The following is a 27,739-nucleotide window of genomic DNA, read 5'->3' on the forward strand; positions in this document are numbered from 1 at the left end:
AACCTTAGCCACTGAGGCAGACACCAAAAAAAGAAAACGGGAACTACAAACCTGCAGCCTGCAAAAAGGAGACCCCAAACACAGTAAGATAAGCAAAATTAGAAGACAAAGAAACAAACAGCAGATGAAGGAGCAAGGTAAAAACCCACCAGACTTAACAAATGAAGAGGAAATAGGCAGTATACCTGAAAAAGAATTCAGAGTAATGACAGTAAAGATGATCCAAAATGTTAGAAATAGAATGGAGAAAATACAAGAAATGTTTAACAAAGACCTAGAAGAACTAAAGAGCAAACAAACACTGATGAACAACACAATAAATGAAATTAAATATTCTCTAGAAGGGATCAATACCAGAATAACTGGGGCAGAAGAACGGATAAGTGACCTGGAAAATAAAATAGTGGAAATAGCTACTGGAGAACAGAATAAAGAAAAAAGACTGAAAAGAATTGAGGACAGTCTCAGAGACCTCTGGGACAATAGTAAATGCACCAACATTTGAATTATAGGGGTCCCAGAAGAAGAAGAGAAAAAGAAAGGAATTGAGAATATTTTTGAAGGGATTATAGTTGAAAACTTCACTAATATGGGAAAGGAAATAGTCAAGTCCATTAAGCGCAGAGAGTCCCACAGGATAAATCCAAGGAGACACACGCCAAGACACATATTAATCAAACTATCAAAAATTAAATACAAGGAAAAAATATTAAAAGCAGCAAGGGAAAACCAACATATGACGTACAAAGGAATCCCCATAAGGTTAACAGCTGATCTTTCAGCAGAAACTCTGCAAGCCAGAAGGGAGTGGCAGGACATATTTAAAATGATGAAGGAAAAACCTACAACCAAGATTACTCTGCCAAGCTAGGATCTCATTCAAATTCAATGGAGAAAATAAAACCTTTACAGACAAGCAAAAGCTAAGAGAATTCAGCACCACCAAAGCAGCTTTGCAACAAATTCTAAAGGAACTTCTCTAGCAGGAAACACAAGAGAAGGAAAAGACCTACAATAGCAAACCCAAAACAATTAAGAAAATGGTAATAGTAACACACATACTGATAACTGCCTTAAATGTAAATGGATTGAATGCTCCAACTAAAAGACATAGACTGGCTGAATGGATAGAAAAACAAGACCTGTATATTTGCTGTCTACAAGAGACACACTTCAGACCTAGGGACACATACAGACTGAAAGTGAGGGGATGGAAAAAGATATTCTATGCAAATGGAAATCCAAAGAAAACAGGAGTAGCAATTATCATATCAGATAAAATAGACTTAAAATAAGACTATTACAACAAACAAAGAAGGACACTACATAATAATCAAGGGATCAATACAAGAAGAAGATATAATAATTGTAAATATTTATGCACCCAACATAGGAGCACCTCAATACATAAGGCAAATGCTAATAGCCATTAAAGGGGAAATCGACAGTAACACAGTCATAGTAGGGGACTTTAACACCCAACTTTCACCAATGGACAGATCATCCAAAATGAAAGTAAATAAGGAAACACAAGCTTTAAATGATACATTAAACAAGATGGACTTAATTGATATTTACAGGACATTCCATCCAAAAACAACAGAATGCACATTCTTCTCAAGTGCTCATGGAACATTCTCCAGGATAGATCATATCTTGGGTCACAAATCAAGCCTTGGTAAATTTAAGAAAATTGAAAGCGTATCAAGTATCTTTTCTGACCACAACGCTATGAGGCTAGATATCAGTTACGGGAAATATCTGTAAAAAATACAAACACATGGAGGCTAAACAATACACTACTTAATAACCAAGAGATCACTGAAGAAATCAAAGAGGAAATAAAAAAAATACCTAGAAACAAATGACAATGAAAACACGACGACCCAAAACCTATGGGATGCAGCAAATGCAGTTCTAAGAGGGAAATTTATAGCAATACACTCCTACCTCAAGAAACAAGAAACATCTCAAATAAGGAACCTAAGCTTATACCCAAAGCAATTAGAGAATGAAGAACAAAAAACCCCAAAGTTAGCAGAAGGAAAGAAATCATAAGGATCAGATCAGAAATAAATGAAAAATAAATTAAGCAAAACAATAGCAAAGATCAATAAAACTAAAAGCTGGTTCTATGAGAAGATAAACAAAATTGATAAACCATTAGCCAGACTCATCAAGAAAAAAAGGGAGAAGACTCAAATCAATAGAATTAGGAATGAAAAAGGAGAAGTAACAACTGACACTGCAGAAATACAAAAGATCATGAGAGATTACTACAGGCGACATATATGCCAATAAAATGGACAACCTGGAAGAAATGGACAAATTCTTAGAACAGCACAATCTTCCAAGACCAAACCAGGAAGAAATAGAAAATGTAAACAGACCAATCACAAGCACTGAAATTGAAACTGTCTGGAAGATTAAAAATCTTCCAACAAACAAAAGCCCAGGACCAGATGGCTTCACAGTTGACTTCTATCAAACATTTAGAGTAGAGCTAACACCTATCCTTCTCAAATTCTTCCAAATTCTTCCAAATTCTTCCAAAATATAGCAGAGGGGGAAACACTCCCAAACTCATTCTACAAGGCCACCGTCACCCTGATACCACAACCAGGCAAAGTGTCACAAAGAAAGAATACTACAGGCCAATATCACTGATGAACATAGATGCAAATATCCTCAACAAAATACTAGCAAACAGAAAAGGATCATACACCATGATCAAGTGGGGTTTATCCCAAGAATGCAAGGATTGTTCAATATAAACACATGAGATAAACCATATTAACAAATTGTAGGAGAAAATCCATATGATCATCTCAATAGATGTAGAAAAAGCTTTCGACAAAATTCAACACCGATTTATGCTAAAAACCCTCCAGAAAGTAGGCATAGAGGGAACTTTCCTCAACATAATAAAGGCCATATATGACAGACCCACAGCCACCATCATTCTCAGTGGTGAAAAATCTCAGTGGTGAAAAACTGAAACGATTTCCTCTAACATCATGAACAAGACAAGGTTGTCCACTCTCACCACTGTTATTCCACATAGTTTTGGAAGTTTTATCCACAGCAGTCAGAGAAGAAAAAGGAATAAAAGAAATACAAATTGGAAGCTGACACTGTTTGCAGAAAACATGATACTATACATAGAGAATGCTAAAGACGCTACCAGAGAACTACTAGAGCTAAGCAATGAATTTGGTAAAGTAGCAGGGTCCAAAATTAATGCACACAAATCTCTTGCATTCCTATACACTAATGATGAAAAATCTGAAAGAAATTCGGGAAACACTCCCATTTACCATTACAACAAAAAGAATGAAATAACTAGGAATAAACCTACCTAAGGAGACAAAAGACCTGTATGCCAAAAAGTATAAGACAGTGATGAAAGAAATTAAAGATGATACAAACAGATGGAGAGTTATACCATGTTCTTGGATTGGAAGAATCAACATTGTGAAAATGACTCTAGTACCCAAAGCAATCTACAGATTCAATGCAATCCCTATCAAACTACCAATGGCTTTTTTCACAGAACTCGAACTAAAGCATTTCACTCTATGTATGGAAACACAAAAGACCCCGAATAGCCAAAGCAATCTTGAGAAAGAAAAACGGAACTGGAGGAATCAGACTCCCAGACTTCAGACTATACTACAAAGCTACAGTAATCAAGACAGTATGGTACTGGCACAAAAACAGAAATATAGATCAATGGAACAGGATAGAAAACCCAGAGATTAACCCACTCTCATATGGTCACCTTATTTTTGATAAAAGAGGAAAGAATATACAATGGGGAAAAGACAGCCTCTTCAATAAGTGGTGCTGGGAAAACTGGACAGCTACATGGAAAAGAATGAAATTAGATCAGTCCCTAACACCATACACAAAAATAAACTCAAAATGGATTAAAGACCTAAATGTAAGGACAGGCACTATAAAACTCTTAGGAAAAAACATAGGCAGAACACTGCCATAATCACATAAATCACAGCAAGATGATTTTTGACCCACCTCCTAGAGAAATGGAAATAAAACCAAAAATTAAACAAAAGGGATCTCATGAGATTTAGAAGCTTTTGCACAGCAGGAAACTGTAAGATGAAAGGACAACCCTCAGAATGGGAGAAAATATTTGCAAATGAAGCAACTGACAAAGGGTTAATCTCCAAAATTTACAAGCAGCTCATGCAGCTCAATATCAAAAAAACAAACAACTCAATCCAAAAATGAGAAGAAGACCTAAATAGACATTTCTCCAAAGAAGATATACAGATTGCCAACAAACACATGAAAGAAAGCTCAACATCACTAATCATTACAGAAATGCAAATCAAAACTACAATGAGGTGTCACCTCACAGCAGTCAGAATGGCCATCATCAAAGAATCTACAAAGAATAAATGCTGGAGAGGGTATAGAGAAAAGGGAACCCTCTTGCACTGTTGTTGGGAATGTAAATTGATACAGCCGCTATGGAGAATAATATGGAGGTTCTTTAAGAACTTAAAAATAGAACTACCATACGACCCAGCAATTTCACTACTGGGCATGTACCCTGCAAAAACCATAATTCAAGAAGAGTCATGTACCACAATGTTCATTGCAGCTCTTTTTACAATAGCCAGGACATGGAAGCAACCTAAGTGTCCATTGAGAGACGAATGGATAAAAAGATGTGGCATATATATATAATGGAATATTACTCAGCCATGAAAAGAAATGACATTGAGTTATTTGTTGTGAGGTGGTTGGACCTAGAGACTGTCATACAGAGTGAAGTAGGTCAGAAAGAGAAAAATAAATACTGTACGCTAACATATATATATGGAATCTAAAAAAAAAATTTCTGAAGAACCTAGGGGCAGGACAGGCATAAAGACGCAGATGTAGAGAATGGACTTGACACGGGGAGCTGGAAGGGTAAGCTGGGGCAAAATGAGAGAGTGGCATGGACTTATATATACTACCAAATATAAAATAGGTAGTGGGAAGCAGCTGCATGGCACAGGGAGACCAGCTCCATGCTTTGTGACCACCTAGTTGGGTGGGATAAGGATGGTGGGACGGAGATGCAAGAGGGAGGAAATATGGGGACATGTGTATATGTATAGCTGATTCACTTTGTTATAAATCAGAAACTTACACACCATTGTGTAGCACAAAACAGAAGGAAGGGACTGAATCTCTATGTTTACTTTTTCATACCCAGTGCCTAGCTTAATAAGTGTAGAAGGAATAAATAATAATGCCTGTTAACTTAAAAAAAAAATATATATATATATATATATTTCAGATTCAATCTATATATATATATAGACCAGAGTAAGAAAAAGAGAGATTCAAGGGGAGGGAGAAATAAGTGGTTGTGGTCCAAAATTAGGGGTTAGTATTCCTTGAAGTTTGCCTCACACTCTGAACCTTCTTAGGTGCCATAATAAACACTTCGGCGCAGTGATGGGGGCCTAGTCAGGAAGAGGTGAGACACAGTGAAACGCCTGTGGAGGCACTGAGTTGGAAAATGGTGACATTTTAGCAAGGTGTTCACCATGATGCATTATGGGGAGACAGGGTTTTTCTGGAAAATACATTTTCATTTTATGGAAACTCCACCTAGCTTAGAGGACAAAAATTAGACATTTTAATTTTAGAAATAAAGAAAAAAGAGAAATTGGTTTGTCAGTTTTAAGAGTGAAAACCAGCAGGAATCTGGAAAGCAGTTTGCGGTGAGAATGTCAGAAAAGCATTAGAGGTCACACATTGTTTTTGCTTTTCTCTGGGGCAGTAGGACTTGCAGGTGAAAGCAAGTTATGTCTTTGTTCTACTGAGCTTTAGCGGGTGTAAAATCCCTTTGTGCTGGGCAACATGGTTGATGACCTGTGGAGAAGGGCAAACAGTTCAAGCAGCTGCTCTGAAGCAGCGGTACCCAACCTTTTTTGGCACTAGGGACTGGTTTCGTGGAATACAGTTTTTCCACGAACGGGGTGGTGGTGTTTAGGCAGTAATGTGAGTGATGGGGAGCGATGGGGAGCGGCAGATGAAGCTTTGCTCGCTCTCCCACCACTCACATCCTGCCTTGTGACCCGGTTCCTAACAGACCGCAGACTGGTACTGGTCCACAGCCTGGGGGTTGGGGACACCTGCTCTAAAGGGATAGCTGAGCTGATAAAAGTTCATAGCTTACAAAGGATGCTTCTTGGACGTGTGCTGACATGCCATGTGCAAGGTAGTTGTGGTAGGTATTGAAGGAAATACAAAGAATTGTACGGTCTTGGGCCCTTCCGTATATATGAAATGATCTGCAAGCTGTAATGTGATTTGGCCAAGGTATTTAGTGTATGTTGTATTACAGAATTTAAAAAATGGGAACATTGTTTAGAACTTGTAATTAAGGGCAGCTTCTTAGGAAGGGAGAAACTTAGAGCAAGTCCTCAAAGTGATCATTTTTGGACAGAGGAAGGGAGGAGAGAGAGCATTTCAGATGGAGGAGAGATTGAAGATCCAGATGTAGAAATGAGCATGCATCGCGATGGGAGAATATGGCAGGTGTGGGAGTCCTGGTGACATGAGGGGTCGCACCCCCCATCCCTCCAGGCTCGCCGCAGCCCTGTTGGGTCCCTGCAGTGGTCTCCCAGCTGGTCTCGTCACTCCAGTCTCAGTCCCTTCTGATCTGCCCTCCCCAGCCCTCCAGAGCTGTCCTTCTAGGAGCCAAATGTACTCATGTCTGCTGTTTGCTCATGGCTTTTGAGAGAAGATTCAGACCCCCGGGTGACATGCAAGGCTTTCCCTTCCATCCTCTGCTTTTAGCCTCATCACCCACTATTTCCTACGTGTTTGGTTTCTTACAGCCTTAAAATGACACCCTTGTTTTCTAGGCATTAGCATCCGTCATAACTGTTTTTGATATCTTTTCCTTCTACTGTCACCTTTTAATTCACTGAATTCCTATATCTTAATCTAAACTCATGTCAAACTTCACTCCCTCTTAGACACGTCCCCAGAGAGGCCTCCATCTAGAGACCCCTTTTGATACCTGTGCTCTGGGACCCTATTCTTACCTTGCTTTTCCATAATTATTGTGTTACACATGTCTCATAGACAGTTGCCCTCCTTAAAGCTAAGACTCCCCCTATTCTACTTGTCCCTCCAATATCTAACATAGCACCTGACATTTTTGGGCAGATCAGAAAATGTTTGATGAATGAAGAAATATATCAGGGACCACACTAACTAGAGCAGGGGTGCTGGTTGGGGAGTCATAGAAATCCTGCTTCTGTTCACCCCATAGTGACTGAGGATTGGGCTTTGGACCAGTTTTCCTGGGCACAAATCCTAGCTACCCCACTGTTACCTGGGGAACCTTAGCAACGTATTATATTCTCCGTGCCTTAATTTTCTCTTCTACAAAATGGGGATAATGATAACCCTGGTCTCATAGGGTTTTGTGAGATTTAAATGCACTGATTTTTATAAAGTGCTTAGAAGAGCTCCTGGCACATAGTAGGGCACTTCAAATGTTAGCTGTTGCCTTGTCATTATTGTTGTTATGTCTGGGCAGTACTCTGGCTTCCAAAGTCGCTGTCTTGGTGTAGTGTTGATCCTCATTATTTATAGATTCTGTATTTGCAACCCTGACAACCAGCTAGAATTTATTTACAGCGCCCAGATCACTGCTTGCAGGGCTTTCCCTTAATTTGCAGGCACGTGCATACACCCCTGAGCCACTCCACCAGACTTGCTGTGAGCTCTGTTCTTTAGAAGTTTAACGACCTTAGAGGCTAGTTGTGTGTTGGTGCAGAGGGTGGTTAGAAGGTGAGACATTTATCCATGGATCATCACTGAAGGGAAACTGCAATAAGACTGTTTTTCTTCCTTGCACTAATTGGGACAGTTGAGGAATATTTTGCTTTAGAGTTAGTGCAGGACCTTGCCGCAACTCAGGTAACGAGAGAGAGCATTCAGAAGACGTGAGGGAACTAAAAAGGTTGTTTGTTTCCATTTTTTCTGACCGCTTTCCCAGACATGTTGTTTATTACTTCCAGTCTGGTTATTCACTAATGATGGTGACTGTACCTTCCCATCAATGAGATGATCAATCAGTGTTATAGACATCAGAAGTTACACCGCCGATGATGATTTCTAACTGAACTCCCCCCCCCCCCGCACCCCCTATTTCTCATCTATGCAATGAAGGGGTTGGAAGACACTTGTCATTTCCATTCCAGTTCAGAAATATTCCATTTTCAGTAATTCCTTATCTTTTTCATTGTAAGGATTGCAGAGATGCTATTTTAGCTCTCTGTGTGACACTCTTCTTTTCCATAATATGTTCTGCTTTAAGGAGCCCAAGGTGAGTTATTTACTAGTCACCATATGTTCTGATACTTCCTTCTTTCTTGAAATTCCTTTTCAAACTTGAAATTCCATTTCAAACTTGAAATCGATGGCATTTTAGTTCTGTGCATAATATTATCGATTTAAAATCTGGGTTTCTTTTCTTATAAGATTATGTACAGCATTTGTTGTCTTATTGTAAATCTGGAATCTCGTTGGCTTTCTCCAAAGCCATAGAATGTTTTAGAATTTAGAGCATGAGACAGAGAATTTGTAGGCTTCTGTGAAGAGTAGAATTCAAACTTTACAGATGTCTAGAGGTATCCTAACTTGCCAGTAATGTGGCCTTAGAATTTAGCAGAACTTGAAAATTTGAATATTGTAGAAAATGAATTGCATATCTCAAATTAACATTTATAGAATAAACTCTCATGGTGTTAACTTACTAATAGGTGGTTTTATATTCTAGCCTCTGAAAGTATCTTGTTTACACAGTAAACATAATAAAGTTTCAAAGATGAGCAAATTAACTTTTCAGCAAAAGCTTTCCTTGGATGCATCTTGGCTTTCTTTTTCACAGTTTTAGCCTTAATACAGTAATGTTTCTTTTTCTGGGAATCAGATAATCTTGTATTTTGAAAAATACTGTGGTGAACATACTATTTTTTAATGGCAACTTGTCTTTTGTGATATGTAAGTATTCAAACAATTTATAAGAACTAACCAACACCACCCACATACAAGATTATACAGAAATGGAAGAATTTTGGCTGACTTATTGTATATAATTGTTCGGCCAAAGTGGGTGGCAGACTGTACCACTTGTAACGATTTAGAGGTTTGAAGCAATATTTTAAAATATAAATAATCTCAAAATTGGTGGTATATAAAGTATATTACTGTGTTGACTAAAATAGATTTATTATCTTTCCTCCATTTATAAGGATTCACTCATAGATTCTGTACAGAATTGCAAAGATCACTTTTTTCCTCTTCTCTTTTAATTTCTTTTTTTTTTTTCTTTTTGGCTGTGCCATGCAGCATGTGGGGTCACAGTTCCCTGACCAGGGGTCGAACCCTTGCCCCCTTCAGTGGAAGAGCGGAGTCCTGACCACTGGAATTCCCCCCTTCTCTCCCTTTAAAACTTTAATTTTTAGTGAGAACCTGATTTAGGATCAGTCTGTCCTCCTTTTTTTCTTCTTCCCCCTCTTCCTCTTCATGGCTTTTAAATTTTATACATTCTTTTATTATACCTAAACCTATGATGAAAAATAGCTGGCTGAGGTAATAGCATTTAAGAATTAAGTTTGGCAGACTCACAGACATAGAGAACAGACCTGGGGTTGCCAAGGCAGGGGTTGGGGAGAGATGGAGTGCGAGGTTGGGGTCAGCAGATGCAAACTATTACATAGAGAATGGATAAACAACAAGGACCAACTGTACAGCATAGGGAACTATATTCAATATCCTGTGATAAACTATAATGGAAAAGAACATAAAAAAGAATGTGTATATATATATATATATATATATATATATATATATATATATGTATAACTGAGTCACTTTGCTCTACAATAGAATTAACACAACATTGTAAATCAACTATGGTTCAATTAAAAAAAAAAAGTTTGGGAGAGAATGTGTAAGATGGTAGAGTAGAAAGGCCCTAAGCTCACCTCCTCTCCCTGCATTTCACCCTGCAGACATAGACGCTGGTGGCAGCTGTTTGGGGAGCTTGTTCTACCACATGAACATGGACATTGGTGCTGGCAAGGGCCATTTTGGCTCCAGTGCTGGGACACCTCAGGCTAAGTAACTAACTGGGCATGGACACAGCCCCGTCCAACAGCAGACAGGCTGCCTTAAGAACCCTTGAGTTCATAGGTGCCTCTGGACCCAGTTCCACCCACCAACGTGCAGACACCAGCTGTAAGAAAACCACAGCACTGCAGTCTGGACCAGCCATCCCATTAGAGAGCAGGCCCTGCCCAGTATCAGGCCAACACAAGTGTCAAGAAAACTCGGGACCCACAGAAATCTTTGTCAGGAACTGGCGCCATCCACCAGTGATCCGACACCTGCTCTAGGACCCCTGGGGCCCAGCAACCAGACCTCAGGACCTGATTCTGCCCACCACTAGGCTGGTACTTGCCCTAGGACTTGACTTCACCCACCAGTGGGTGGGCAACAGCCCTGGTATTACCCGACCCTGAATCCGCCCACCAGAGAGCCAGCACTAGCCCCAGGCTTCCCTGGGGTTCTGCAGTCAGCTGCCTCATGACCCACTTCTGCCAACCAGTGGCCAGCAGCCTCTTCACAAGCCACACCACGTAACTAAATAGACTGGGAGCCACCAGGCCTACTGGACCACCCACATAGTCTGCCACATCAGAAAGACCCACACAGACGTCATAGGGGGGACCCCTAGAGCATATGGCTCTGGTGACGAGAGGGGAGTGTGCTGCTGGAACTCTGTCTCTCGCAAAAAAACCCTTCTTTAAGGTCGGGAAACATACCTACCAGACCCATAAAAATAAAAACAGCAAGTTAGGCAAAATGAGGTGACAGGGGAAAATGTTCCAGATGAAGGGACAAATAAAACCTCAGAAGAAGAACTGAGTGAAGTGGAGATAGGAAATCTACCCAGGAAAGAGTTCTAGGTAATGACCATAAAGATGATCAAAGAACTTGGGAGAAGAATGGATGCACAGAGTGAGAAGTTAGAAGGTTTCAGCAAAGAGTCAGAAAATATAAAGAACTACTAAGCAGATGCAGAATACAATAAGTGAAATGTAAAATATACTAGAAGGAATCAATAGTAAAATAAATGATACAGAGGAATGGATCAGCAAGCTGGAAGACAGAGCAGTGGAAATTGCTGACGCCGAACAGAAAAAAGAAAAAGAATGAAAAGAAATGAGGACAGTTTAAGACACCTCTGGGACAACATCAAGCATACTAATATTTTCATGTAAGGGTCCCAGAAGGAGAAGACAGAAGAGAAAGGGGCTGAGAACATAATTGAAGACATAATAGCTGAAAACTTCCCTAACCTAGGAAAAGGAAAGAGTTGCCAAGTGCAGAAAGTGTAGAGTCCTATAGAGGACTAAGCCAAAGAGGAACACACCAAGGCATATTGTAATTAAATTGGCAAAAACAAAAGGCAAAGAGAGAATATTAAACTCAGCAAAGGGGAAAGTGAAGCCTGAGAGAGTGGCCAAGATGGTGGAGTAAAAGAACCCTAAGCTCACCTCCTGTCATGAGGACAACAAAATCACAAAAATCTGCAGAACAACCAACATTGAAAAAGTCTGAAACCTACCAGAAAAGAGCTCTACAACTAAAGGCATAAAGAAGGAAGCACAACAAAACTGGTAGGAGGAGTGGAGTTGTGATATAATCAAATCTGACACTCTCTGGGTGGGCGACCCACAAACTGGAGAATAATTATATTACAGAGGTTTTCCCACAGGATTGAGAGTTCTGAGCCCCATGTCAGGGCCCCCAGTGTGGGGGTCTGACACTGGGAAGAGGAGCCCCCAGAGCATTTGGCTTTGAAGCCCAGTGGGGCTTGGTTGCAGGAGTTCCATGGGATTGGGGAAAACAGAGACTTCACTCTTATAGGGCGCACACAAAATCTCACGCACACCAGGAACAAGGGCAAAAGCCACAATTTCATAGGAGCCTGGGACAGACCTACCTGCTGGTCTTGGAGGGTCTTCTGGGGAGGCAGGGGTGTCTCTGGCTCACTTTGGGGACAAGGGCACTGGTGGTGGACATGTCAGGGAGCATTCACCTGTGCAGGCTCTCCTGGAGGCTGACATATTGTCATCAAGGCCTGGCCCCACCCAACAGCCTGTAGGCGCCAGTGCTTGGACACCTCTGGCCAAACAAGAAACTGGGAGGAGGAACACAGCCCCATCCATAGGCAGGCAGGCTAGAGACACAGCCACCTCTAGACACACCCTAGGCATGACCCTGCCCACCAGAGGGCCAAGACCCAGCTCCACCCACTGATGGGCAGGCACCAGCCCCTCACACCACGAAGCCTGCACAAGCCTCTAGACCAGCCTCACCCACCAGGGGGCAGACACCAGAAGCAAGAAAACTATGGTCCTGCAGCCTGCAGATATAATCTGCAAATGCAGGCCAGACACTACCCTGGGACCAGCTGGCCCTTGGCCCTTGGGTGACGAGAGGAGAGTGGACTCCTGGGATGCATAGGGTGTTTCCTACAGAGAGTCACTTCTCCAAGGTCAAGAAATGTAACTGACCTACCACATACATAAAAATACAAATAGCAGGCTTCCCTGGTGGCGCAGTGGTTGAGAGTCTGCCTGCCGATGCAGGGGACACGGGTTCATGCCCCACTCTGGGGAGATCCCACACGCCATGGAGCGGCTAGGCCTGTGAGCCATGGCCGCTAGGCCTGCGCGTCCAGAGCCTGTGCTCTGCAACGGGAGAGGCCACAACAGTGAGAGGCCCGCGTACCGCAAAAAAAAAAAAAAAAAAAAAAAAAAAATATATATATATATATATATATATATATATATATATATATATACACATACACAAATAGCAGTTTAGACACAGGTGACAGAGGAATACATTTCAGACGAAGGAACAAGATAAAACCCCAGAAGAAGAAATAAGTGACATGGAGATAGTGACATGGAACTCTTTCTGAGAAAGAGTTCAGGGTAATGATTGTAAAGATGATCAAAGAACTCAGGAGGAGAATGGATGTACAGAGTGAAAATTAGAAGTTTTTTTTTTTTAAACAAAGAATTAGAAAATATAAAAGCAGCAAGGGAAAAGGAACAAGTAACATACAAGGGAATTGCCATAAGGCTATCAGTTGAATTTTCAGAAGAAACTGAAGGCCAGAAGTCAGGGGCACAACATATTTAAAGTGATGAAGTGGAAGAGCCTACAACCAAGAATATTCTACCCATCAATTTTCTCTTTCAGGTATTTGATTGAGAGATAAAAAGCATCACAGACAAGCAAGAGCTAAAAGAGTTCAGCACCACCAAAACACCTTTACAACAAATTTTAAAGGAACTTCTCTAAGTGAGAAAGAAAAGGCGACAACTAGAAATATGAAAATTATGAAAGGAAAAAGTTCATCAGTAAAAGCAAACATACAGTAAAGATAGGAAGTCATCCACACAAAAAGATATATAAATAGATATATATAGAGATTTGTGTATATGCTGCCAATAAGAGACTCACTTCAGATCTAAGGAGACATAGACTGAAAATGAGGGGATGGAAAAGTGTATTCCATGCAAATGGATTGAAAAGAAAGCCAGGGTAGCAATACTTATATCAGAAAAAATAGACTTTACAATAAAGACTGTTAAAAGAGACAAAGAAGGATATTACATTATGATCAAGGGATCAATCCAAGAAGAAGATATAAGAATTGTAAATAAATATGCACCCAACATACGAGCACTTAAATACATAATGCAAATATTAACAGACATGAAGGGAGAAATCAACAGTAACACAATAATAAAGGCAGTTTTAAGAGAGATGTTTGTAGTGATAGAAGTTTATTTCATCAAACAAGAAAAATCTTAGATAAACCACCTAACCTTATACCTAAAGGAGCTAGAAAAAGAAGAACAAGCAAAACCCAAATTTAGTTGAAGGAAAGAAATCATAAAGATCAGAGCAGAAATAAATGAAAGAGAGTAAAAAAATAATAGAAAAGATCAATGAAACAAATAGCTGGTTCTTTGAAAAGATATTTTAAAAATTGATAAAGCTTTGACCACACTCATCAAGAAACAGAGAGGGCCCAAATCAATAAAATCCAAAATGAAACAGGAAAACTTACAACTGACACCGCAGAAATACAGAGGACCATAAGAGACTACTAAAAGCAAGTATACACCAATAAAATGGACAACATATAAGAAATGGAAAAATTCTTAGAAAGGTACAATCTGTCAAGTTGGAACTGGAAAGGAATAGAAGATATGAACAGACCAATTACCAGTAATGAAATTGCATCAGTAATTAAAAAACAAAAACAAAAAACCAACTTCCAACAAACAAAAGACCAGATGGCTTCATAGGTGGATTCTACCAAAGATTCACAGAAGAGTAAACACCTAACATTTTCTAAATAGTCCAAAAAAAAATTGCAGAGGAAGCAATGCTTCTGAACTCATTCTATGAGGCCAGCATAACCCTGATACCAAAACCAGACAAAGATATCACAAAAAAAGAACATTACAGGCCAATATCACCGATGAACATGGATGCAGAAGTCCTCCTCAAAATATTAGCAAACTGAATCCAACAATGCATCAAAAGGATCATACACCATGATCAAGTGGGATTTATTCCAGGGATGCAAGGATGGTTCAGTATCCTCAAATCAGTCACTGTGATATATCACATTAACAAATTGAAGAATAAAAACATACGATTTTCTCAATAGATGTAGAAAAAGGTTTTGACAATGTTCAACATCCATATATGACACAAACTCTCCAGAAAGTGGGTATAAAGGAACATACCTCAATAAAATAAAAGCCTTATGTGAGAAACCCACAGCTAACATCATACTCAGTGGTGAAAAGCTGAAAGTATTTCCTCTAAGATCAGGGACAAGACAAGGATGCCCACTCTCACCACTTTTATTCAACGTACTATTGGAAGTCCTAGCCACAGCAATCAGACAAGAAAAAGAAATAAAAGGAATCCAGATTGGAAAGAAAGAAGTAAAACTCTCACTGTTTGCAAATGATATGATATCATACATAGAAGATTCTAAAGACACCACTGGAAAACTACTAGAGCTCATCAATAAATTTGGTAAAGTTGAAGGATATAAAATTAATATAAACAAATCTGTCACCTTTCTATACACCTCAATAAATTATCAGAATTAGAAACTGAGGAAATAATCCCATTTACCATCAAATTAAAAAAAATAAAATGCCTAGGAATAAACCTACCTAAGGAGGTAAAAGGCCTGTACTTGGAAAACTATAAGACACTGGTGAATGAAATTGAAGACGACACAGACAGATGGAAAGATACACTATGTTCATGAACTGGAAGGATTAATGTTTTTAAAATGACCATAGTACCCAAGGCAATCCACAGATTCAGTGCAATCCCTATCAAAATATCAAGGGTGTTTATCACAGAACTAGAACAAATAATTTAAAATTTTTTATGGAAACACAAAAGACTCCAAATAGGCAAAATAATTTTGACAAAGAAGAACAGAACTAGAGGAATCAGGCTCCCTGACGTCAGACTATACTGCAGAATTACAGTAATCAAAAAAATATGGTACTCACAATGTTCATTGCAGCTCTATTTATAATAGCCAGGAGAGCTAATAGCAGCTCTATTTACAATAGCCAGGACATGGAAGCAACCTAAGTGTCCATCAACAGATGGGTAAAGAAGATGTGGCACATATATACAGTGGACTATTAGCCATAAAAAGAAATGAAATTGAGTTATTTGTAGTGAGGTGGATGGACCTAGAGTCTGTCATACAGAGTGAAGTAAGTCAGAAAGAGAAAAACAAATACTGTATGCTAATACACATATATGGATCTAAAAAAAAAAAAGGTTCTGAAGAACCTAGGGGCAGGACAGGAATAAAGATGCAGACATAGAGAATGGACTTGAGGACACAGGGAGGGAGAAGGATAAGCTGGGATGAAGTGAGAGAGTGCCATGGACTTATATATACTACCAAATGTAAAATAGATAGCTAATAGGAAGCAGCTGCATAGCACAGGGAGATCAGCTCGGTGCTCTGTGACCACCTAGAGGGGTGGGATAGGGAGGGTGGGAGAGAAATGCAAGAGGGAGGAGATATGGGGATATATGCATATGTATAGCTGATTCACTTTGTTATAAAGCAGAAACTAACACACCATTGTAAAGCAATTATACTCCAATAAAGATGTTTAAAAAAAACCCAAAACAAACAAAACAATATGGTACCGATAGAAAAACAGACACACAGATCCATGGAACAGATTAGAGAGTCCAGAAATAAACCTGAGCTTATATTGTCAAATTCATCTGCAGCAAAGGAGGCAAGAGTATACAATGGAGAAGACAGTTTCTTCAATAAGTGGTGCTGGGAAAACTGGACAGCTACATTTAAAAGAATGAAATTAGAATATTTTCTAACACCATACACAAAAATAAACTCAAAATGGATTAAAGGCCTAAATATCAATGTAAGACCAGAAACCATAAAACTCCTACAAGAAAAGATAGGCAGAACAGTCTTTGACACAAATGATAGCAGTAGTTTTATGAATCTGTCTCCTAAAGCAAAAGAAATAAAAACCAGCATAAGCAGATGGGACCTAATTAATCTGAAAAGCTTTTGCATGGCAAAGGAAACCATCGACAAAATGAAAAGACAACCTACTGAATGGGAGAAAATATTTGCAAATTATGTGACTGATAAGGGGCTAATACACAGAATACATAAATAGCTCATACAACTCAACATTAAAAACAAAACCCCTGGGACTTCCCTGGTGGTCTAGTGACTAAGACTTTGTGCTCCCAGTGCAGGGGGCCCAGGATTGATCCCTGGTCAGGGAACTAGATCCCACATGCATGCTGCAACTGAGATCCCAGATGCCACAATGAAGGTCCTGAATGCTGCTACTAAGAGCCGGTGCAGCCCAAATAAATAAATATTAAAAACAGAAAACAAAAACTCCAATTTAAAAATAGGCAAAAGACATGAATAAGCTTTTTTCTAAAGATGACCTACAGTTGGCCAACAGGCACATGAAAAGATACTCAACATCATTTGTCCTCAGAGAAATGAAAATCAAAGCCACAATGAGATATCACCTCACACCTGTCAGAATGGCTGTCATCAAAAAGAACACAATGACAGAATATATATATGTATATATAACTGAGTCACTTTGCTGTGCAGAAGAAATTAACACGTTGTAAATCAAGTATACTTCAATAAAATTTTTTTAAAAAGAAAATGTAAGAAAAAGAAGGAACACAATAACAAATGTTGGTGAGAATGTGGAGAAAACAGACCCCACATACACTGTTGGTGGGAATGTAAATTGGTGCAGACACTACGGAAAACAGTATGGAGGTTTCTCAAAAAAACTAAAACCTATGATGTGACCCAGCAATTTCACTCCTGGGTATTTATCTGAAGAAAAAAAAAAACAAAAAAAACCCACTAATTTGAAAAGACACATGCAGCCCAGTGTTCGTAGCAGCATTATTTATAATTGCCAAGATATGGAAGCAACCTAGGTTTCCATCAAGAGATGAATGGATAAAAAAGATATGGTACATTTATACAATAGAATATTACTCAGCTATAAAAAAAATGAAATTCTGGAAAAACCCGAATGAACTTTTTGGCCAATCCAGTAGTTTGTGTCATCTTTGTATTAACCTCTTAATTATTCCTCCACAGTAGATGAAGAGAGGGGAAGGTAGTAGGTGTCCATGCTGTGGATGGTGGCTCCTCATGTTGGCCTCTCCTGGGGTCATCTGTGAAAAGCCCTGGATGCTCTGGAGAAGCAGTTCTGAGCACGGGGACCCTGCCCTCTCCCCTCTCATTCCAGCCTTAAGGGAGCAGTTGAGCCTGTGTGAGCAGGTGTGTGATCCTGAGCTTTAGTCAGCTGGAGTCTGTCCCCCCTTCTCTCCTACCTCCTGTCCCTGCTTTTCTCCTTTTTGTCTACCCATTCCTCTCTCTTGTCTTTTCTTCTTACTCATCTGTTATTGCTAATCAGTTTACCCAGAGAGCTTCCCCCTTTTCTATACCCCAAACACTTTTTCCTGAAAGTGTCCCCTTGGGAGAGGAAGACACTGTGTGGATGTGAGGGTAACCCACACGGGGGCACAGTTGCTGTCAGCCATCTTCATAAATTGTGGTGACAAAAGGCATCCCTTTCTGAAGTGCCTTGGATAAAATATTTGAATTGTAGTAACGTGATGTAAGTTGTATACATGCACTTAAGATATATGAATATGCCCATGTGGATATCAGAAATATTTCCCTTGATCTTATTGGAGATCCTTTTAGAGATTATCTTTTTTTTAAAATTATTATTAACATCTTATATTAGGAAGTACCTTTGTCATTGAACCAATATCAATACGTTATTATTACCTAAAGTCCATACTTGATTCAGATTCCCTTAGTTTTTTTTTTAAATAATAGCTAACATTTATTGGGTGTTCATAATACACTACCCAGTGTGCTAAGTAACTTATAGGCTTTATCTCATTCGTCACAACCATCAGAGATAAGGCACCATTACTATCTCCACTTCAAGGAAGGGAGATTTAATATTGGAAGTTATGGAATTCTTTTTTTATATATACAGCAGGTTCTTATTAGTCATCAGTTTTATACACATCAGTGTATACATGTCAAACCCAAGGGCCCAATTCATCACCCCCCCCACTCCCAACCCACCGCAGCTTTCCCCCCTTGGTGTCCACACATTTGTTCTCTACATTTGTGTCTCAATTTCTGCCCTGAAAACCGGTTCATCTGTACCATTTTTCTAGGTTCCATATATATGCGTTAATATACAATATTTGTTTTTCTCGTTCTGACTTGCTTCACTCTGTATGACAGTCTCTAGATCCATCCACGTCTCAACAAATGACCCAATTTCGTTCCTTTTTATGGCTGAGTAATATTCCATTGTATATATATGTAGCACATCTTCTTTATCCATTTGTCTGTCGATGGGCATTTAGTTTGCTTCCATGACCTGGCTATTGGAAATAGTGCTGCAATGAACATTGGGGTGCATGTGTCTTTTTGAATTGTGGTTTTCTCTGGGTATATGCCCAGTACTGGGATTACTGGATCATATGGTAATTCTGTTTTTAGTTTTTTAAGGAACCTCCATACTGTTCTCCATAGTGGCTGTATCAGTTTACATTCCCACCAACAGTGCAAGAGGGTTCACTTTTCTCCACATTTGTTGTTTGTAGATTTTCTGATGAAGCCCATTCTAAATGGTGTGAGATGATACCTCCTTGTAGTTTTGATTTACATTTCTCTAATAATTAGTGATGTTGAGCAGCTTTTCATGTGCTTCTTGGCTATCTGTATCTCTTCTTTGGAGAAATATCTATTTAGGTCTTCTGCCCACTTTTGGATTGGGTTGTTTGTTTTTTCAGAATCGAGCTGCATGAGCTGTTTATATATTTTGGAGATTAATCCTTTGTCCGACGATTCGTTTGCAAATATTTTCTCCCATTCTGAGGATTGTCTTTTCGTCTTCTTTATGGTTTCCTTTGCTGTGCAAAAGCTTTTAAGTTTCATTAGGTCCCATTTGTTTATTTTGGTTTTTATTTCCATTAGTCTAGGAGGTGGATCAAAAAAGATGTTTTTGTGATTTATGTCAAAGAGTATTCTTCCTATGTTTTCCTCTAAGAGTTTTATAGTGTCCGGTCTTACATTTAGATCTCTAATTCATTTTGAGTTTATTTTTGTGTATGGTATTAGGGAGTGTTCTAATTTCGTTCTTTTACATGTAGCTGTCCAGTTTTCCCAGCACCGTTTGTTGAAGAGACTGTCTTTTCTCCATTGTATATCCTTGCCTCCTTTGTCATAGATTAGTTGACCATAGGTGTGTGGCTTTATCTCTGGGCTTTCTATCCTGTTGCATTGATCTATGTTGCTGTTTTCGTGCCAGTACCATATTGTCTTGATTACTGTAGCTTTGTAGTATAGTCTGAAGTAAGGGAGTCTGATTCCTCCAGCTCCGTTTTTTCCCCTCAAGACTGCTTTGACTCTTCGGGGTCTTTTGTGTCTCCATACAAATTTTAAGATTTTTTGTTCTAGTTCCATAAAAATTACCATTGGTAATTTGATGGGGATTACATTGAATCTGTAGATTGCTTTGGGTAGTATAGTCATTTTCACAGTATTGATTCTTCCAATCCAAGAGCATGGTATATCTCTCCATCTGTTGGTATCATCTTTAATTTCTCTCATCAGTGTCTTATACTTTTCTGAATACAGGTCTTTTGTTTCCCTAGGTAGATTTATTCCTAGGTGTTTTATTCTTTTTGTTGCAATGGTAAATGGGAGTGTTTTCTTGATTTCACTTTCAGAGTTTTCATCATTAGTGTATAGGAATACAAGAGATTTCTGTACATTAATTTCGTATCCTGAAACTTTACCAAATTCATTGATTAGGTCTAGTAGTTTTCTGTTGGCATTTTTAGGATTCTCTGTGTATAGTATCATGTCATCTGCAAACAGTGACAGTTTTACTTCTTCTTTTCCAATCTGTATTCCTTTTATTTCTTTTTCTTCTCTGATTGCCGAGGCTAGGACTTCCAAAACTGTGTTGAATAATAGTGGCGAGAGTGGACATCCTTGTCTTGTTCCTGAACTTAGAGGAAATGCTTTCAGTTTTTCATCATTGAGAGTGATGTTTGCTGTGGGTTTGTTGTATATGGACTTTATTATGTTGAGGTAGGTTCCCTCTATGCCCACTTTCTGGGGAGTTTTTATCATAAATGGGTGTTTATTTTTGTCAAAAGCGTTTCCTGCATTTACTGAGATGATCATATGGTTTTTATTCTTCAGTTTGTTAATATGGTGTATCACATTGATTGATTTGTGTATACTGAAGAATCCTTGCATCCCTGGGATAAATCCCACTTGATCATGGTGTTTGATCCTTTTCATGTCTTGTTGGATTCTGTTTGGTAGTATTTTGTTGAGGATTTTTGCATCTATATTCATGAGTGATATTGGTCTGTAATTTTCTTTTTTTGTAGTATCTTTGTCTGGTTTTGGTATCAGGGTGATGGTGGCCTCATAGAATGAGTTTGGAAGTGTTCCTTCCTCTGCAATTTTTTGGAAGAGTTTGAGAAGGATGAGTGTTAGCTCTTCTCTAAATGTTTGATAGAATTCACCTGTGAAGCCATCTGGTCCTGGACTTTTGTTTTTTGGAAAATTCTTAATAAGAGTTTCAATTTCATTATGTGTGATTTATCTGTTCATATTTTCTATTTCCTCCTGGTTCAGTCTTGGAAGGTTATACCTTTCTCAGAATTTGTCCATTTCTTCCAGATTGTCCATTTTATTGGCATAGAGTTGCTTGTAGTAGTCTCTTAGGATGCTTTGTACTTCTGCGGTGTCTGTTGTAACTTCCCCTTTTTCATTTCTAATTTTATTGATTTGAGTCCTCTCCCTCTTTTTCTTGATGAGTCTGGCTAATGGTTTATCAATTTTATCTTCTCAAAGAACCAGCTTTAATTTTATTGATCTTTGCTATTGTTTTTTTTGTTTCTATTTCATTTATTTCTGCTCTGATCTTTATCATTTCTTTCCTTCTGCTAACTTTGGGTTTTGTTTGTTCTTCTTTCTCTAGTTCCTTTAGGTGTAAAGTTAGTTTGTTTATTTGAGGTTTTTCTTGTTTCTTGAGGTAGGCTTGTATAGCTATAAACTTCCCTCTTAGAACTGCTTTTGCTGCATCCCATAAGTTTTGGGTCATCGTGTTTTCCTTGTCATTTGTTTCTAGGTGTTTTTTGATTTCCTCTTTGATTTCTTCAGTGATCTCTTGCTTATTTAGTTACGTATTGTTTAGACTCTATGTGTTTGTGTTTTTTACGTTTTCTCCCCTCTAATTCATTTCTAATCTCATAGTGTTGTGGTCAGAAAAGATGTTTGATATGATTTCAATTTTCTTAAATTTACTGAGGGTTGATTTGTGGCCCAAGATGTGATCTATCCTGGAGATTGTTCCATGCGCACTTGAGTAGAAAGTGTAATGTGCTGTTTTTGGATGGAATGTCCTATGAGTATCAGTTAAATCTATCTGGTCTATTGTGTCATTTAAAGCTTCTGTTTCCTTATTTATTTTCATTTTGGATGATCTGTCCATTGTTGTAAGTGCTGTGTTAAAGTCCCCCACTATTATTGTTTTATTGTCGATTTCCTCTTTTACAGCTGTTAGCAGTTGCCTTGTGTATTGTGGTGCTCCTATGTTGGGCACATGTATATTTATAATTGTTATACCTTTTTCTTGGATTGATCCCATTGATCATTATGTAGTGTCCTTCCTTGTCTCTTGTAACATTCTTTTTTTTTTTTTTTTTGCGGTATGCGGGCCTCTCACTGTTGTGGCCTCTCCCATTGCGGAGCACAGGCTCTGGACGCACAGGCTCAGTGTCCATGGCTCACGGGCCCAGCCGCTCTGCAGCATGTGGGATCCTCCTGGACCGGGACACGAACCCGTGTCCCCTGCATCGGCAGGTGGACTCTCAACCACTGTGCCACCAGGGAAGCCCCCAGCATTCTTTATTTTAAAGTCTATTTTATCTGATATGAGTATTGCTACTCCAGCTTTCTTTTCATTTCCATTTGCATGGAATATCTTTTTCCATCCCCTCACTTTCATTCTGTATGTGTCCCTAGGTCTGTATGTGTCTGGGTCTCTTGTAGACAGCATATATATGGGCCTTGTTTTTGTATCCATTCCGCAAACCTGTGTCTTTTGGTTGGAGCATTTAATCCATTCACGTTTAAGGTAATTGTCGATATGTATGTTCGTATGACCATTTTCTTAATTGTTTTGGGTTTGTTTTTGTAGGCCCTTTTGTTCTCTTGTGTTTCCCACTTAGAGAAGTTCCTTTAGCATTTGTTGTAGAGCTGGTTTGGTGGTGCTGAATTCTCTTAGCTTTTCCTTGTCTGTAAAGCTTTTGATTTCTCCATCGAATCTGAATGAGGTCCTTGCGGGTAGCGTAATCATGGTTCTGGGTTTTTCCGTTTCATCACTTTAAGTATATCATGCCACTCCATCTGGCTTGCAGAGTTTCTGCTGAGAAATCAGCTGTTAACCTTATGGGAGTTCCCTTGTATGTTATTTTTCATTTTTCCCTTGCTGCTTTCAATAATTTTTTTAAAATTTATTTATTTTTGGGTGTGTTGTGTCTTCATTGCTGCACACGGGCTTCCTCTAGTTGCAGTGAGCTGGGGCTACTCTCCGTTGTTGTGTGCAGGCTTCCTGTTGCAGTGGCTTCTTTTGGTGCAGAGCACAGGCTCTAGGCACGCAGGCTCAGTAGTTGTGGCTTGTGGGCTCTAGAGCACAAGCTCAGCAGTTGTGGTGCACAGGCTTAGTTGCTCCGTGGCATGTGGGATCTTCCCGGACCAGGGCTTGAACCTGTGTCCACTGCATTGGCAGGTGGATTCTTAACCATTGTGCCACCAGGGGGGCCCAATAATTTTTCTTTGTCTTTAATTTTTGCCAATTTGATTACTATGTGCCTTGGCATGTTTCTCCTTGTGTTTACCCTGTATGGGACTTGCTGCACTTCCTGGACTTGGGTGGCTATTTCCTTACTCATGTTAGGGAAGTTTTCGACTGTAATCTCTTCAAATATTTTCTTGGGTCCTTTCTCTCTCTCTTCTCCTTCTGCGACCCCTATAATGCGAATGTTGTTGTGTTTAATGTTGTCCCAGAGGTCTCTTAGGCTGTGTTCATTTCTTTTATTCTTTTTCTTTCTTCTGTTCTGCAGCAGTGAATTCCACCATTTTGTCTTCCAGGTCACTTATCTGTTCTTCTGCCTCAGTTATTCTGCTATTGATTCCTTCTAGTATAGTTTTCATTTCAGTTAATGTATTATTCTTCTCTGTTTGTTTGTTCTTTAATTCTTCTAGGTCTTTGTGAAACATTTCTTGCATCTTCTCGATCTTTGCCTCCATTCTTTTTCTGACGTCCTGGATCATCTTCACTATCATTATTCTGAATTCTTTTTCTGGAAGGTTTCCTGTCTCCACTTCATTTAGTTGTTTTTCTCGGGTTTTATCTTGTTCCTTCATCTGGTACATAGCCCTCTGCCTTTTCATCTTGTCTGCCTTCTGTGAATGTGGGTTTTGTTCCGCAGGCTGCAGGATTGTAGTTCTTGCTTCTGCTGTCTGTTCTCTGGTGGATGAGGCTCTCTAAGAGGCTTGTGCAGGTTTCCTGATGGGAGGGACTGGTGGTGGGTAGAGCTCAGTAAAACTTTAATCTGCTTGACTGCTGATGGGTTGGGCTGGGTTCCCTCCCTGTTGGTTGTTTGACCTGAGGCCACCCAACATTGGGGCCTACCTGGACTCTTTGTTGGGGCTAATGGCAGACTTTTGGAGGGCTCACAACAAGGAGTACTTCCCAGAACTTCTGTTGCCAGTGTCCCCATCCCCACGGTAAGCCACAGCCACCCCCCGCCTCTGCAGGAGATCCTCCAACACCAGCAGGTAGGTCTGGTTCAGTCTCCTATGGAGTCACTGCTCCTTCCCCTGTGTCCCGATGTGCACAGTACTTTGTGTGTGCCTCCCAAGAGTGGAGTCTCTGTTTCTCCCAGTCCTGTCAATATCCTGCAATCAAATCCCACTAGCCTTCAAAGTCTTATTCTCTAGGAATTCCTCCTCCCGTTGCTGGACCCCCAGCTCGGGTAGCCTGACGTGGGGCTCAGAACCTTCACTCCAGTGGGTGGACTTCTGTGGTATAAGTGTTCTCCAGTCTGTGAGATACCCACCCAGCAGTTATGGGATTTGATTTTATTGTGATTGCAACCCTTCTAGGATCTCATTGTGGCTTCTCCTTTGTCTTTGCATGTGGGGTATCTTTTTTGGTGAGTTCCATTATCTTCCTGTCAATGATTTTCCAGCTGCTAGTTGTGATTCTGGTGTTCTCACAAGAGGGAATGAAAGCACGTCCTTCTACTGTGCCATCTTGGTTCAGGCTCCCAAGCTCGCAATCCCTGCTCACATATTGTAGCTCTCTTTGGGACACTTCTCCACCCCTTAGAGATTACCTTTTAAAGGTTGTGATTAACTTTAAAACTCAGGATTTAAAATGTCTTTAGGGAACGTCCTAATAGGAGATGTTACTGGGCAGGAAGGGAGTAGCCTATGGTGGCATTATGTGGGTCTGTCAGTCAGCCTTTTCTTCCCTCTTCTCAGCGGTCTGCCGGTCTTCCATGATTTCATTCGAAGATTAGACAGGGGCCTTAGGACTTCATGGTCACATGTGTAAACTAATTTGAAATCCGAGGATGGAAAAGAAGGGACAAGTGGAAGTAGTAATAGTGTCTTTCCATGGAGGGAGCGTTTAGAAGTATTATAACAAACAAATACATTTTGCTTAATTTTGTAAGACTAGTTTTTGGTATTTTGAGTATTCCTTATTTTATATTTAACTGTGATGTCTCTGTTGCCCCTCAGGAAATTTGTGACATGAAATCTGAGGGTCAGGCCACTGTCATTCAGCAGCTGGAGCAGACCATTGAGGATCTGAGGACCAAAATAGCTGAGCTAGAGAAACAGTACCCGGCTGCAGACCTGGAGGCGGCCGCCTCTGGAGATGCGTGTCTGCAAGCTCTCAGGTTGGGAGAAAAGGAAGTAGGGCATCAAAGGATTTTACAGGCAAAGTCCATCCAGACGTCCCCGACAGAGGAGGGTGGGACACTGACACATCCTCTCACGGGCACCCAGCCTGAGGCCACAAGTGGAGACTCAGCCAGGCCATCCTCACCTCCTGGACCTCAGACCAAATTCTGCGCAGAGATTTCTTTGGTTGTGTCTCCAAGGCGAATATCAGTTCAGCTCGATGCACATCCATCCCTCCAGGCTCCACCACCCACGTCGCCGCCCTGGTCTGATGGTCAAGGACAGGCGAGCTCACAGCCTTCCCATCCTTCTTTTCACACGGAATTTGAAACCAGCCACGAGCACTCTGCTTTCCCCTCCTCTGAAAACATCTGTGACATCCCCCCTGCACTGCCTCTGTCTCCCACGTTCTCCCGCCAGATGCCTGGTCTGGGCACCGTGGCTCCTCCACGGCCCCCACCCCATGTCGCGCCTGAGCCTGCGCTGCCCAGCCCACCGTGCCCCTCACCTCCTCCTCTGTCTGGTCCAGAGATGCTGCCAGCCCCTCCCCTACCTTTGCCTGGTGAGGGAATTCCTCCCGCCCCCACTCCTCCCAGAGTGGGAATTCCTCCCGCCCCCCCTCTTCCCGGGGTGGGAATTCCTCCCGCCCCCCCTCTTCCCGGGGTGGGAATTCCTCCCGCCCCCCCTCTTCCCGGGGTGGGAATTCCTCCCGCCCCCCCTCTTCCCGGGGTGGGAATTCCTCCCGCCCCCCCTCTTCCCGGCGTGGGAATTCCTCCCGCCCCCCCTCTTCCCGGCGTGGGAATTCCTCCCGCCCCCCCTCTTCCCGGCGTGGGAATTCCTCCCGCCCCCCCTCTTCCCGGGGTGGGAATTCCTCCCGCCCCCCCTCTTCCCGGCGTGGGAATTCCTCCCGCCCCCCCTCTTCCCAGGGTGGGAATTCCTCCCGCCCCCCCTCTTCCCGGCGTGGGAATTCCTCCCGCCCCCCCTCTTCCCGGGGTGGGAATTCCTCCCGCCCCCCCTCTTCCCGGCGTGGGAATTCCTCCCGCCCCCCCTCTTCCCGGGGTGGGAATTCCTCCCGCCCCCCCTCTTCCCGGCGTGGGAATTCCTCCCGCGCCCCCTCTTCCCGGCGAGGGAATTCCTCCCGCGCCCCCTCTTCCCGGAGTGGGAATTCCTCCCGCCCCCCCTCTTCCCGGCGTGGGAATTCCTCCCGCCCCCCCTCTTCCCGGGGTGGGAATTCCTCCCGCGCCCCCTCTTCCCAGTGTGGGAATTCCTCCCGCACCCCCTCTTCCCGGGGTGGGAATTCCTCCCGCACCCCTTCTTCCCGGGGTGGGAATTCCTCCCGCCCCCCCTCTTCCCAGTGTGGGAATTCCTCCCGCGCCCCCTCTTCCCAGTGTGGGAATTCCTCCCGCACCCCCTCTTCCCGGGGTGGGAATTCCTCCCGCCCCCCCTCTTCCCAGTGTGGGAATTCCTCCCGCGCCCCCTCTTCCCAGTGAGGGAATTCCTCCCGCCCCCCGTCTTCCCAGTGTGGGAATTTCTCCCGCGCCCCCTCTTCCCAGTGAAGGAATTCCTCCTGCCCCCCCTCCTCCTTTGCCAGGTATGAGGGTTCCGCCTCCTCTAGCCCCTCCCCCTCCTCCTGCTCCTGGAACAGGTGTCCCCCCACCCCCCCCACCCCCTCTGCTTCCTGGATCCGACCTTGCTCTCCCACCACAAGCTGGGAGTAGCACTTCACCAACACTGCAGGCATGTGGATTTCTTCCTCCACCATTGCCAGCTAGCTTGTTTGGATTCGGGTTGCACCAGGACAAAGGCAGCAGGAAGCAGCCAATAGAGCCTTGTCGGCCGATGAAGCCTCTGTATTGGACGAGAATTCAACTGCACAGTAAAAGGTAATGTGAACAGGGGCTCATCTTTGCACAATATTGTCAATACAAGGGAAGCATTTTCCTTTAAAACTCTGGAGAAAAATGAGTAAGAATAAAATAAATA

General features: G+C 41.4%; 1 protein-coding gene across 1 annotated transcript in view; it reads left to right on the forward strand.

Moving 5' to 3' along the window:
- FMN2 (formin 2) overlaps positions 1-27,739 on the forward strand; it is a gene marked incomplete at both ends in the record, with an annotated part of 267,482 nt that overhangs the window by 69,364 nt on the left and 170,379 nt on the right. The window contains 2 exons of the mRNA XM_079711279.1: positions 25,592-27,209; positions 27,348-27,639. Of these exons, the coding sequence (XP_079567405.1) occupies positions 25,592-27,209; positions 27,348-27,639 (1,910 nt within the window). The remainder of the gene's footprint in view (positions 1-25,591; positions 27,210-27,347; positions 27,640-27,739) is intronic.

The sequence above is a fragment of the Hyperoodon ampullatus genome, assembly GCF_949752795.1.
Source record: "Hyperoodon ampullatus genome assembly, chromosome: 1".
Lineage (NCBI taxonomy): Eukaryota > Metazoa > Chordata > Mammalia > Artiodactyla > Ziphiidae > Hyperoodon > Hyperoodon ampullatus.